At 30.4% G+C, this 12,988-nt stretch overlaps 1 protein-coding gene across 11 annotated transcripts in view; it reads left to right on the top strand.

The window, feature by feature from the left end:
* Window positions 1–12,988, top strand: part of NLGN1 (neuroligin 1) — an 844,928-nt gene that overhangs the window by 378,832 nt on the left and 453,108 nt on the right. For 9 of the 11 annotated variants that reach the window (XM_073232074.1, XM_073232072.1, XM_073232070.1 and 6 more), the window contains 2 exons: window positions 2,798–2,857; window positions 9,267–9,419. In XM_073232074.1, coding sequence (XP_073088175.1) covers window positions 2,798–2,857; window positions 9,267–9,419 — 213 coding nt within the window. The remainder of the gene's footprint in view (window positions 1–2,797; window positions 2,858–9,266; window positions 9,420–12,988) is intronic. The other 2 variants (XM_037003259.2, XM_037003257.2) reach the window with 1 other exon arrangement.

Genomic DNA, 12,988 nt, shown 5'->3' with positions numbered 1-12,988 from the left:
TATTTAGTATTCAATTAATTAAATTCTTTAGTTGGGAGAACTTGACTTAATCCATCCTTAGGATAATGATATTCCCATCTATTTATGATGCTGAAACAATATCTGTATCTGTTTCTAGCTCTTCAAGTTTACTACAGTAAAAGATGTTCCATACAGTGTACTTACATAATCATTACGCCCTATCAGTTTATAGTCATGCAACTTCCTGAGTAAGGAAGGTGATAATGTAGCAAAAAGCTGTTTTAACCATTCCATTCATGGTAAAAATATCTTATTTTGTGTGCAGTATCATTTCCCTGGCTTTTCTGCTTTTGCAGACCTACAGTCAAATAGTAACTTGAGAACTATGTTCCACATGCAACCAAGTAGGAGATTCCACTTTAATAAAAATTCTCTTACTTTTGCAGTTCATGTAGACCTAAGAGCTAGCAATTTTGTCTGTGTGTAAAATATGTAAAACTACTGGCTTGGTAACTATGGAACCTGAATGATTTCCTGAAGAATTCATGTAAATTTCCTTGGTTACCCTAGGAGGGGAAAGAAAGATTTCCATCTGAATTATGCCTAAGTGATATTTTATAAAGCCCTGCTCAAAATGAAGAGAGTAGTTTAATTTAATTTTGTTAGGTTTGTTAGGTGTCTTCAAGTATTCGTGAACTGATGATTTAGCAAACAAAATTTTGAGCTCACATTAGTGATTTCTTAATAGAGCCAAGACTTAAGCAAATCAAGTAATTTAAAATTAAAAAATAGGTAGTGGTTTGGGCAGCAATAACTACCACTGTACTTAATCTGTATCTTAACCAGCAAATACAATCTAGATTCTATATAGCATCTTTGAAAATAGAAATGCAATAAATTATATTTGTTGAAATTTGTTCATTTATTGCTTTAGGTAATTACAGAAAAATAAAAAGTTTGAAAATATGATTTTCTAAGTCTAATATCTTGCATGATGTTTTAAAATTAGAACTATTTCAAATATAGTTCTAATATAGCAATCTTTAAATGTAAATGAAAAATACTTTTATTTTTCAGAAATGTAGCAACATTGTTCCATTGAGACCAAATAATAGGGTACTTTTGGCATTTAAACAGGATCATATTTTAAAAATGTAGATTTCTGTGAGTTTGCAACCGAGGCCAATTAACATAAACTATTGCTTTCACCTAGGTTTCATCTTAATGGAACAATACATTGCAAGAGTGACTATAATAAACTATATCTCTTAATTTACTGTGTTCAGCTCCTCTGTATTTGGTTTGAGCCTAAAACCAGACAATTGAGTAGTCAGTGGGTCCCTTCAATTTTATCTTCACTTTATCCATTTCCGATCTTTTGATATTTGCCAGTTATTACTATTTTTCAAGGTTGTCTTTCTGAGCTGCTGATACGTAACTACCATATCTCATTTTTTTTTCCTTCTGTTTTCTGGGATGGTGTTTCTCATTCTTTGAGGGTTGTAATAATAGGTATAGTTTTGGATTACAAAAATAATGCATAGTGATCATTGAAAAGAGTTAGAAATCTTTCTCAGAATGTTTAATAAAACAATCCTTGCTTATGTAGTGTGTTTAGAGTTTATGCCTGCTTCCATACTACTTATATTATTGAAATCAACACATGCATTTTAGTCCTTTTTTTCCCCCCTCCTTTTTTCTATTACTGTTTTATGCATGACAAAATTCTCTTGCTTAACTGCTATGTGGTTGGCTGTCTTTTAACTTGAGTGTCCTTTGTTTGTAATGATTGCTTTTTGCATGAGGAGTATGAAATGTCATACAAATTAAATGGTTGCGGGAACAGAGAAATGTGGGGCGTCACTTGCTTTTTTTGTGTGCGGAGTATGTCAATTATGTGACACTTAAAATTACTTTCATATGGCCTTTGACTTCCCCTTTGGTGTGCTCCTTTATACTAACAAATTAGCATTGTTAAGTATAATAAAACATTTATTAAACATTCACAGTATTTTAATACAATTATTATCCTAAAACATGATCCCAAATAACCATACTGGGCATAGAAGGGCAGAAGGGTGTAATTCCATTATATTCCTAAATTGGTTATGAAATATAAGCCCTGAGGCTCTAACATCTTAATAGCTAAACACTGACTTCTATTGATGTACCTTTGCTCTACCCAGTGATGAGATTATCTGCTCATACTTTTCTGCAGATTGCAAATGTCTTAAATCCACAGCTAATATTTAATCAAAGCACATGGGGAAATATTTTTGTAATGACAAGTAATTTTAAAAAGTCACAGTTTTGAAAAATATATGAAATAAAAATGTATAAAACCAAGTGTTAATGCTTTTACAAAAAAAGAAAAACAGAAGAAAAAAACCTTAAAAATGTTCATGTTTTTGTTTTCCCTGATGTTATTATATTGTCCCAAATTAAAGAATAAATTTGGCCTATTTTATTTATTGGTGTCACCAACTCAAATTAGAAAAACACTGAATTTTTCAGCTAATAAAATTGTTTACTTTTTGTATGCAGTGGATATTTAAAAAAATAAATTGTTACCTTTGCTTATGACTAGAGTTTCAAATCATAATGTATTTTTTTATGCTGGATATATTCACAAGCCAAATCTTCTATGAGATATTTTGGGGAAAGGGATTTTTTTCCTTAAATAAAACAAATAATCAGCTTTGATGTACCACTTCCCCACTCTTTTTGGAAATATCCTTGAGAATTTTAGTATTTACATTTATTTTTTCCCCCCTCAGTCTTGTTTATTCTTGAATTGTCTTTTTTTTCCCCTCCATTTCTCCGTTCTCAATCCTAGGTCCCCTTACAAAGAAACAGACAGATGATTTAGGTGATAATGACGGTGCTGAAGATGAAGGTATTTTTTTCCACCAAATCTATTTGCATGACAAGGGCCTCAATCACTTTTTCCACCCCTTTCTATTTTTTTACTTCTTGTCTTTTTTTGAAGAGTTGTTTTTAATTCCCGTTTTTGATGTGTTTTGTCTTCTTGCTTGTTGTTACATATAAATATAATTTTTAATTTTTAAAAAAAAAATGAATGTTAAGTTTTACATTCTGATGCCAACCATTAAAATGTTTTTGGGGCATTTTTTGTTTTCTTGAATTGACTTTTGATATGTTTCATTCCACATTTTGACTGAAATTTGTCCATATTCTTTGAACTAACAATCTCCTCCCCTGTAGTGTATCTGTGCCCATTTTGCATGTTTTCTAATCTATGTAAATACTTTACCCTATATCAAAATGTATTTCATTTCTACTTTTGATATTTGTTTAAAAAAAACCCCATACCCAATAAAACGAAGGACAAGCAAAAAGCTGATATAAAGTGTTTCTTGAGCAATATACTCTAGATTTAAAAAGTACTGTTTTCTGTGATTTGCTTAAATATCACATAAATAAGTGAAATTGTATAAATAAGAAAGGCACTTCACCTATTTAAATAACTAGTGGTTGAAACTGTTCAACCACCTAAGAACTCTGGGCATATAAGATTGATTATCCTTGAATTTTGAAGGCACATAATTTCTAGATTGGCAAATGAAAATATTCTGATTTTCAAATTGTTGCCAACCCTAAGTAATAAATTATTTTTACTCCATTAATTAAAGTTGTTTTCTCTCTCCAATATTCTTATGACATGCAATTCTGCTATATTCTGTAAATGTAAATACTCACTAGATTGATTTAACATTTTTTTGTTCCATTGTGTACCTGTACCAGGTGTTAAGTGGAGTGTCTAGAGAGGCCCATTGATTCTTTTAGTTCATCAAGGTTTCAGTTAAGCTTTATTATTTTTTTATGCTACCCTAGTTATAATTCCTATAGAGGTGACTAATTCCAGGTTTAAAAGTAATTCCCAGAAATATAGAAATTCAATCTTATAAAGATAATTAATAATATGGTAAGAAAAGTTTGCCAAAATAAAATAATCCACAGGAGACCAGCACAAGGGCTAGTTCCACGAGATACAACTATGAATGAATGTATCCTTACTAAACAATTTGAATTGTTTTCATTGACAAATATATACATTAATTTACTTCACAGTAGAAAATTCAGTTGTAGAGGTGAAGTAAAATTATATTGGGTGTTAACATTGTTATAACATTTAAAAATTATTTCCATTAAATTAAATTTATGACATTTAATTAAAAATTCACTTACCCATGAGCCCCAAAACTGGATTAAAGATTAAACACAAAGCAGTCATTAATATCTGAAATAAATCATTATAGTGCCCATGAGTTATCATTTTGAATGCTAAGTAGCTAAAAATAGATTTAAAATATCAAAATACAAATTGTGAATCTTTTAAAAAAAAACTGTTGAATATCTGAAGTATTCAAACAATCAGAACATTTATGACTTTGAGGACATGGCTGTTGTTCCCCGTCCTCTTAAGAATACTGCTTCAACTGTGGCTTTGGGATTTATTGGGCCCTCTGAAATCCTTATGTCCTAGACGTTTGTTATCTAAATAATACTTAACTGTAAAGGACTTGTTGGTATGCATATTTTCTCAGAGTATTCAGAGGTCAGTATATGTAATTTTCCTACTTAAGAATATTTTGATTGCTGTTTTAATGTGCTTCTTTTCTCTTTCAGTAAAACAGCATCAAATAGGACATTTACTTGTTTACAAAAGATACCTCTCTCTGAACAGCCATGGTCAGCTAAGCCCCATAAATGTGAATCTATTCTATAGGCCTATTTGAAGCATGTTTAACATTTTTAAATAGCCATTAAAAATATACTAAACCCCTATTTAAATTGGTAACATTCAGGTTTAGTACTAAGCCAATCAGTCTTAAGAGTTATCAAATCAGTAATGTAGAATGTCAAAACAGTCCATTCAAGTTCAGTCTGTCCCACTGTGCTGTCATTTTGGATAGTTTAGAAGAAAAAAGATAAATTCAGATATCTTCCAGGATAAAAAAAAAAAACACCTTTGTAGAAAAGTACGAGCAACTTCAATTCCTTCTACAATATTCTGTAGACATGAGTGTGAATGAAAACCAAGGCCAATTTTCACATTTGATTTTTTCCAAATTTTGAATCAGCATCACTGAACATGAAGCAATAAATTTAATCACTTTAATAAATTACTCCTTTTACTTCAGTCAGAAGTCTAATTATCCGGTCATTTAGATGAAATTCTCCATTATTTCCTGATAACCTGAATCCTTTACTTGATTTCCAGGTCCCTATTGCAGACACTGTTCAGAAGCTACCTGGGGCTGTGCCCCTCATGAACTTAAGCTGGCCTAACCCTTCTCAGAGGATCACCATTCAATATTACTTGTAGTTCTCATTTGTGTCTTTAACATTATTCTCTCATCATTAAGCAAAATACAATTGTTACCACTTTACATTTTATAATAACTAAAAGAACTACACATTTTATAGGCTATTTCCATACTTTCAGTTCCCTAAGATGAGTCAAAAAGGCTAATCTGAAGTGATAAAAATGAGTCAAAGCAACATCCTAGATTTCTATCAATTTATTTTGGAAATTTAAGAAGTATTTAAAAATTCTATAAACTGTGCTAAGAACACTTTAATAATATTTCAATATTCAAAAGAAATTTTATATCCTACATAGAGCTTTTTAAAAATTACTCAAAAGATTTTTATATAATTTTTAACTAGAAACTGTCTTCAGAAGGTACTTTTATATATTTTTGTTGCTTTGGAATGATAGCTGAAGGTCAAAAAATGAGTAAAGAGCACAAAAATATTTTGAAATAGACTTACATATATCAGAGAAAGACTTAATTGGGACAATACCACAATTTTAAAACTATTAAATTATTTAGAGTCAGAAATTCTAAGTTATAGGCAATTAAAAACTCCCTGACTCCTTTAAGAAAAAAGAAAACAGTAAACATATTTAAGAAGTTATATGACTGATAACTATTCATTAGCATATTTAAAGAAATTGTGACTATAAATCCTTTTGTCAGGTATAAATAAATTCCCATTTGCTCTAGATCTTTTGACACTTGTTATATTGGCTTAAAATTTTGGCTTATCAGAAAAATAAATAGTAAAATTTAAAATCTAAGTGTCTACTCGAATTCTAAGTTTATTAAACTTGGAAAACTTACTTTCTTACCATAAAAATATGTAAGAAAAATAATTATTACTGTAGTATTTCCCCCTTACCATCTCACTCTTTTCAAAGACCTAAATGCTTAGTAAAGCTTTAAACAATTACAAATAACAGAAAATATAAACATGCTGTATCAACATTGGTAGTTTACTGGACCTAAACTAGTGTTTCTGAGTGTTCTTTTTAGTAGTCAGTAGTAGCTATTTAGGCAAAGTCAGAAATCTTAGGTGAAATCCACCTTATTTATGGGGAAAAATATGAGACAAGGTTTAGAAAGATGACCTGATTCTAATAGATTTATATAAATTACTAAACTACATCTAATATGTTTTCACTAAAGACACAATGACTCCCCCAGGTTTTATTATTAAAATGATGGCATTACCAGATATTAACTAATATAAATATATCAGTTTCATTTACAAAGATTCTAGTTCTTTTAAAAATCAAAGTAAATATAAGTATAATTTAAACTGTATTTTTATATTACTATGTTTATTATTTTTAAATTATTTACTATTTATATTTACATCAAAGAGACTCTGAGGGAAAGGAAAGTCTAAGATAGGCCTCTGTGATAAAACACCATCATAAGTAAAGTATCAAAGAATTTTTTTGATGAAACAGTATCAAAGAATTCCAGTTGTTCTGTAATAGAAATAATGGCCTTTTCCTAAATTTTATTAGCAATATTAAGGGTTGTATTGTATAAGGATTTTGTCTAATATTTTGGTAATTAAAACCCCATGCAACATTAACTTCAGGGTTACTTCATGCAAAAAAACAAATATATTATCCAGAACATAGCACTAGAATGTTGTGCAACTTCTTGGAAAAGTACTGCTTGATATATTACATTCATAATGTTATGAATATTACATAGGTGAGGCTGAAATCTGAAAAGTTTGAAAAGACCAACTGGAAATTAGAATCAGCCCATACTATCAATTATATTTTCAAGTCTAATTTTCAAAGAAAAATAAAGAGATAAACTCAAAATAGCCCTCAGAATCTATTATTGTATTTTCAGTGTTTCTTGACACTGTCCACTTCATTCTGTTATTAGGTATAAAATGTGGCACTTCTTCTCAATGTGTGCCTGTATTGTCTTCCAGGTGAACAGAGTGCTTCTACCAAGATATCATTACTATTCACAGTTGGGGCTTTGTAATTCTATGTAATTTTAATTAAAGAAGAATTCTGAAACAGCCTCCCTCTGTGCTACCTACAAGCATACAATTAGCAGAGTACAGTGTCTGCTGTGAACAGTCAGTTAATGATTTCAGTTTAATAACTTATTATTGCTTCTTCAGTGCCAGCCATTCTAGCAAAATAAGCTAAAGTTATATGCAGCAAACAGGCCTTTAAAAATGGAGGGGAGTTTAACAATTTCAAAAAGATTGTTTTCTCTATGTAAACCTAACAAGCCCCCAAATCTTTACATATGATAATGAATACCATTTATCCCTCCTAATGATTTAAGGAGAAAGTTAGGCTTTCCTCCTAAATATAGTTGTGTCTAACGAATGGTTTCTATGTCAAAGTATCCTCTTTTTACCACTTAAAAATCAGACTGAGGTGGGGGGATGAATTAGGGTAAATTTATACACTGGTATTGTCAAATTTAAAATAGTCTTTTAAAAGTCTCTAAAATCTACAAATTAAAATTTTTTAAATGAGCTATTTCTCCAACTGGAATATAGGGACAAACAAGTTGAGCTGCAATTCTTGGTTCTAAAATGATTTTTTCACTTAAAGAAATCACTTTATTATTGCAGTAGAAAAACTGAGGCATTTATATTGCAGGAAATGTAAAGTGGACTCTAAGTAATCACATTTTTTCCAATGAGTCTGTGTCATATTAGGCCATTCTTAAAGCTGAAACTTCAGTTATAAAGATGTAGGAGATTTAAGTTTGATAAAAATTGTCAAAAGCAAAGGAATACAACCATGCTTTTAAATGACACTTTTAATACTGGCATTAAAAAAAGATAATACACTTGATGTGATGTTATTTCAATTTTGGGTAAAAGAGATCAGGGGTTATCATAGATTAGTAATGTTTATGAATGTATATATTCATCATCATATATGCATACACATATACTATTTCAATTTATGTAATAGTCAAAACCATTTTTGCCAATATACAGTTTAGCATTTTTTTCTACAGAAATCAGTGCATTTTTAATATCAATTAAAATTATCTTATGTTTCCTTTATAAATTTTTTTAGATCCTTGTTGAAAACTACATAATTGGGGGAAAGTATCTTAGAAAAGTAAAAATATTGATTGAAATTCAGGTAGAAATCACTTCAACATCACCCTACTTTACTCTATCCTGTCTCATGTCTACCTGGCGAAAACATAGGAAACCGAAGTGGGGCTAAGAAAAGCACAATAGTTACATGAAGGTAAAAAATATAATTTAGTCTGTATTCTTCCACATGGTAGGGTAAGTAGAATGAGCAGATGACCTGGACTTAACTAAAATATACCATTGAAATGACAGTCCCCTAAATGCAACAGCACAAATTCAGATGCATGTGATTTTACTGCCTAAACATCCATCTGACAGTTAGTACTTGAGCAGTTAAATGAAACTCCTTGCGAAGTATAACATAGTGTTATAATTCTGTTCACAAATTGGGGCAGAAATTATTCAATATAATTATCATGCATTCAATGAAATCTTTACAGTAAATAAGAAATGGAGAAACCAAGTGCTTTATTCACAGTAGCACTGGTAACATTGTCCTTAGTTTATGGTTCATAAATTCCAATGTTCTATAACATTTCTAAAAAGTAGCTCCAAGAATCATTATCATCCTATTATTTCATTTGGTTCTACCGTCACTTCAGGAATCAATCAAAAAACACCAAAATTCACACCTATTTTTAATTTGTCCAAGTTTTGTAATTTAGGCTACAACTTTTAATATTTTAGGTAGGAAACAGTGGATACCTATTGCTCTTTTCCACTCTAGTTCTTAAATGAATTGTTTAAGAAACACTTTAACAAAAAACAGCAGCTTAAAAAACTATTAAAATCATGCTCTCTTGTCCCTAAAATGGAAACTGTGTTCTCTGCTTCATTATATGTGTTTTTTTGAGGATAAGAACAACTGCCAACCATTTGTTTTTCAGATATTCGGGATAGTGGGGGTCCCAAACCAGTGATGGTGTATATCCATGGTGGCTCATATATGGAAGGTACTGGCAATTTATATGATGGGAGTGTCTTGGCAAGTTATGGCAATGTGATCGTCATCACAGTCAACTATCGACTTGGGGTACTTGGTAAGATGTCTTTTTTTCACCATTAATCCATGAAGTATGTCATAGTTTTGTTTTGACTGGTTTTGTTTTGCTTTGCTTTGTTTCACCCATTGTATGCTTGTTGATTTTGTTTGAACCAAAATTTTTAGTATTTTCAATAAATTCTATAAATGTTCATAAATGACTTGATAAAAGATATCTAGGGTTGGTTTGAAGATTTGAAAGTAAAAGGTAATGAAATTTTCATTGTCGAGGACTGTTCTTCCTGGTTTAGCTTTATAGAACTGTGAAAGGCAACAATGTCAGGACATTCTAAAGAAAAATTAGTCCCTAGACAAAATTTTCCTTCTTCTACTTTTCTTTTTTATAGTGCTATAAAATTGCCTGAGGTTTGCCATGAGCTTAGAAACAAGTTTATATTCTCTTTAAGAATATGTGCATGGACTGGCTTTAGGATATGCTTCTTTCCCATTGTGGTATAGGTTTCAGTTTTCTTTTTAATCTGTCTGATAATAATTAGAAATATTTTGTCTAAATGTATTTTGATTGAATTATTTGACTTGGAAAACATGCACTGATTTCATAAAGTGACAAAGTTCAAAGCAATAATATATATATATTTGTAAAACAAAATTAAAGTGGGGATTTTTGGGTTTGAAGAAAATTAGAGAAATATAACTAGTCAGGTGCTCTGAAGAAGTCGTATTGTTCTATGTAATAACCAACGTATAAAAGATAAACTTGCTATTCTACTTATAGAACTTTATTTTATAGTACTGTCACAATTTGATGAGTAAGCTTGCTATATCATTTAGTAAAACACGTTTATTTGTAGTATTTTAGTTAATAGTACTTCCTAAAAGAGAACAGTTCATCACAAAATATCTTTTCTTTTTCATCGTAATTGTTTTCAACATTTATTCCATAGTATATACACTTAGAGAGGTATAATTCATACTGTTATTTGGAGACAAAGAGGCACCTTATTCTTTCATTCTTTAAAATATTTTGAATAAGGAATTTGAATTCTTTTCCCTCTTACAATAACTAGTATCATTTATTTCAGTCACTGAGAATTTTTTTCCTCCTTAGTGTTAGTTACTCCTGTGTAATCAAAACTCTGTGTTTATGCCAATCCAAAATATAAAAAAGAATAATTTTCGTCAATCAAGTTTGTATGTTTTGAGGAAAGAGATACTTTAGCAATGCAAAGTGAAATCCTGGTCTTTCACTAGTGTGCTATTCTAAATTTGGAGTATGATGAACCACATAATATAAACAGTGTACCAATGTAGGTATAAAATATTTCTATTGCATTGTTCAGTACAGTTATTTCCCCCATACTCTCCAATCCTGCATTGGCTTCAGATGTCATAATTTTGGTGGGCCGAGTAAAGTGTCTTCCCACCAATGAAAACTCTCTTTATTAAAAGATATATAAAGAGATGACCATAAAATATCTTATTAAATATCTTTGTGTTGTCATTTGTTTCTTTTGCAAGATTTTAATGTGAGGATCTTCAATATATTTAATGCATTTAATTTTAATTATAGTATTATTTATAGCTGAATTGTTTTTGATTATTATTCTCATATTTTCCTCAATTTCTCAAGTTGAAAATTCTGATGCAGTGAACAGTTTGCCAATTTAAAATTTAAAATTAAATGCCAAATTGTGCTAACAGTATTTTTAAAGGACTTGGATTTCCACTTAGTAATATATCTTTATTCTATTAAAAAAAAATCTTTTGGCCATACTGCATGTTACCTCACTCTGTTGTTTGTGATACCCACATAAAGTAAGATTCCATAAAATGAACTGTGTTGTTAATATAAGATTTGCCCATTTGTTTTTATGTGTTCAGAACTGATGAGAACCCAACTTTGATCCCATTTGAATCCTATATTCATGTCCATATCCTGTATTTAAACTTCAGACTCTGAATGACTGGGACAACAGATTAACCAGCTGAAAAATGAGACTCAATTGCTTAGTCTGTATTATGGCAAGATGTGTTGGTGTTGATGATGGATGATTTTCCTAGTGTTAAATATCTATTTTGGTTCTACTGCAGTTTAGGATTATCCTTTAGTTGACTCCTTTGTTCCTCTTAAATGCATCATACCCCAGTGATCAGTGCTTAGAATCAGCTGTCCTTTATTGACCTCTTCTCAATATGATAAAGTCCAACATTCTGTTGGTGAAACATTTTTAGGTGCATCTTGGAACACTTGTTTTAAAACAAATACATTCTGGTCACTTTCTCCTTGAAATGTGTGCTGGGCCTTGTGAAAATGTATTTAAGTGAATTAATTCATGAAAAATAAATTATTGGAACATTTGTTTCAGTGCACTTTGCATGTGTGGTATACCACAACCAGATCAACAGCTCAGCTGACAGAACTACAACAATAAACTGTAGGGTTTTGCTGTCATTAATAATTTGTCTAACAGTAACAAGGTATGCCAAGGTTTCTTGGGTGTGGGATCCAAAAGCATTGCTGTTTAGTTTGCTCCTGGGAGAGTGTTGGAAATTAAGTAGAAAATAAGATTGGATCCCACATCAGAAAAAACCCTGAGCTGTGTTTTGATTTGGAGGTTTTGGTGTGAAGAAATGAATTTTGGAGTCCAGGATACAAACTGGGTAATTACAAGACTACTGATCTCAGATGATTGACACAAAAAAAATCAGGATGTCTGAAATAGGTAATGTAATTAGTGTTGACTTGCATTTGCCATCCTAGAGGAGAAATAGTATATGTTTGTTTGTTTGTTTGTTTGTTTTGCAATAAGTAAAAATGTGATCATGTTTGTCATCAAATTCATAGAACTGTCTATCAGCCTAGTTTTCAGTGTAAAGTATTTCATGTTAAAAAATATATATATATGTATTTTGTATATCCTGAGATAGTATTTGCTTTGAAGAAGCTAGGAACAGTTTGAAGTTAATTCCTCAACCAAAAGATCCTTTTGTGGTTTTCTTTGGAGTGGTAGCATAGAATATGGCTATTATTGCATTGGAAATCCTATCAATGATGATATGAAAAACCGCTGAAAAGGTTGGGGAAAAAAATGCAAGGATATACAGATCTCTGCCTGCTAACTTCATTTCCCGGGCTGTTCATAGAACTTTCTGTAACCTTGTATCATTCAGTCTCATGCTGCTAGTGAGCCCTTAGACTTTCTTTCACTTTTGGTTATATACATTCTTTGTCTCAGCCAGTTTTAACTCTTTGTCCTCTGATATTTTAATACATTGTTTCATAGCCCTTTAAAATGTATTTACAACAATTGTTAGTAGAATTATTTTTAATATTCTAATATACAGTTAATAAAAGTGTTCATATTAGAAATTTAAGAAATGGTTTGATACGTATTTTTAAAAGAGGAAATAATATTAAATGTTGTGATTGTAAATAAGATGTGGATATGTACTTATAGACAAGAATTAGAAAGTAATACACAATAAATTGTTCACTATTAGGATGAGATGTTTTGCAATAAATGCTTTTGAAAATAGAAACTATCCAAATAATATATTTTCAAATCTCAAAAATGAAAAATATACAATACCCAATTTAATGTTAAA

This window comes from Manis javanica, chromosome 3, assembly GCF_040802235.1.
Source record: "Manis javanica isolate MJ-LG chromosome 3, MJ_LKY, whole genome shotgun sequence".
Classification (NCBI taxonomy): domain Eukaryota; kingdom Metazoa; phylum Chordata; class Mammalia; order Pholidota; family Manidae; genus Manis; species Manis javanica.
The sequence above is the reverse complement of the archived record's forward strand: the minus strand, read 5'-3'. Positions and strand labels throughout refer to the sequence as shown.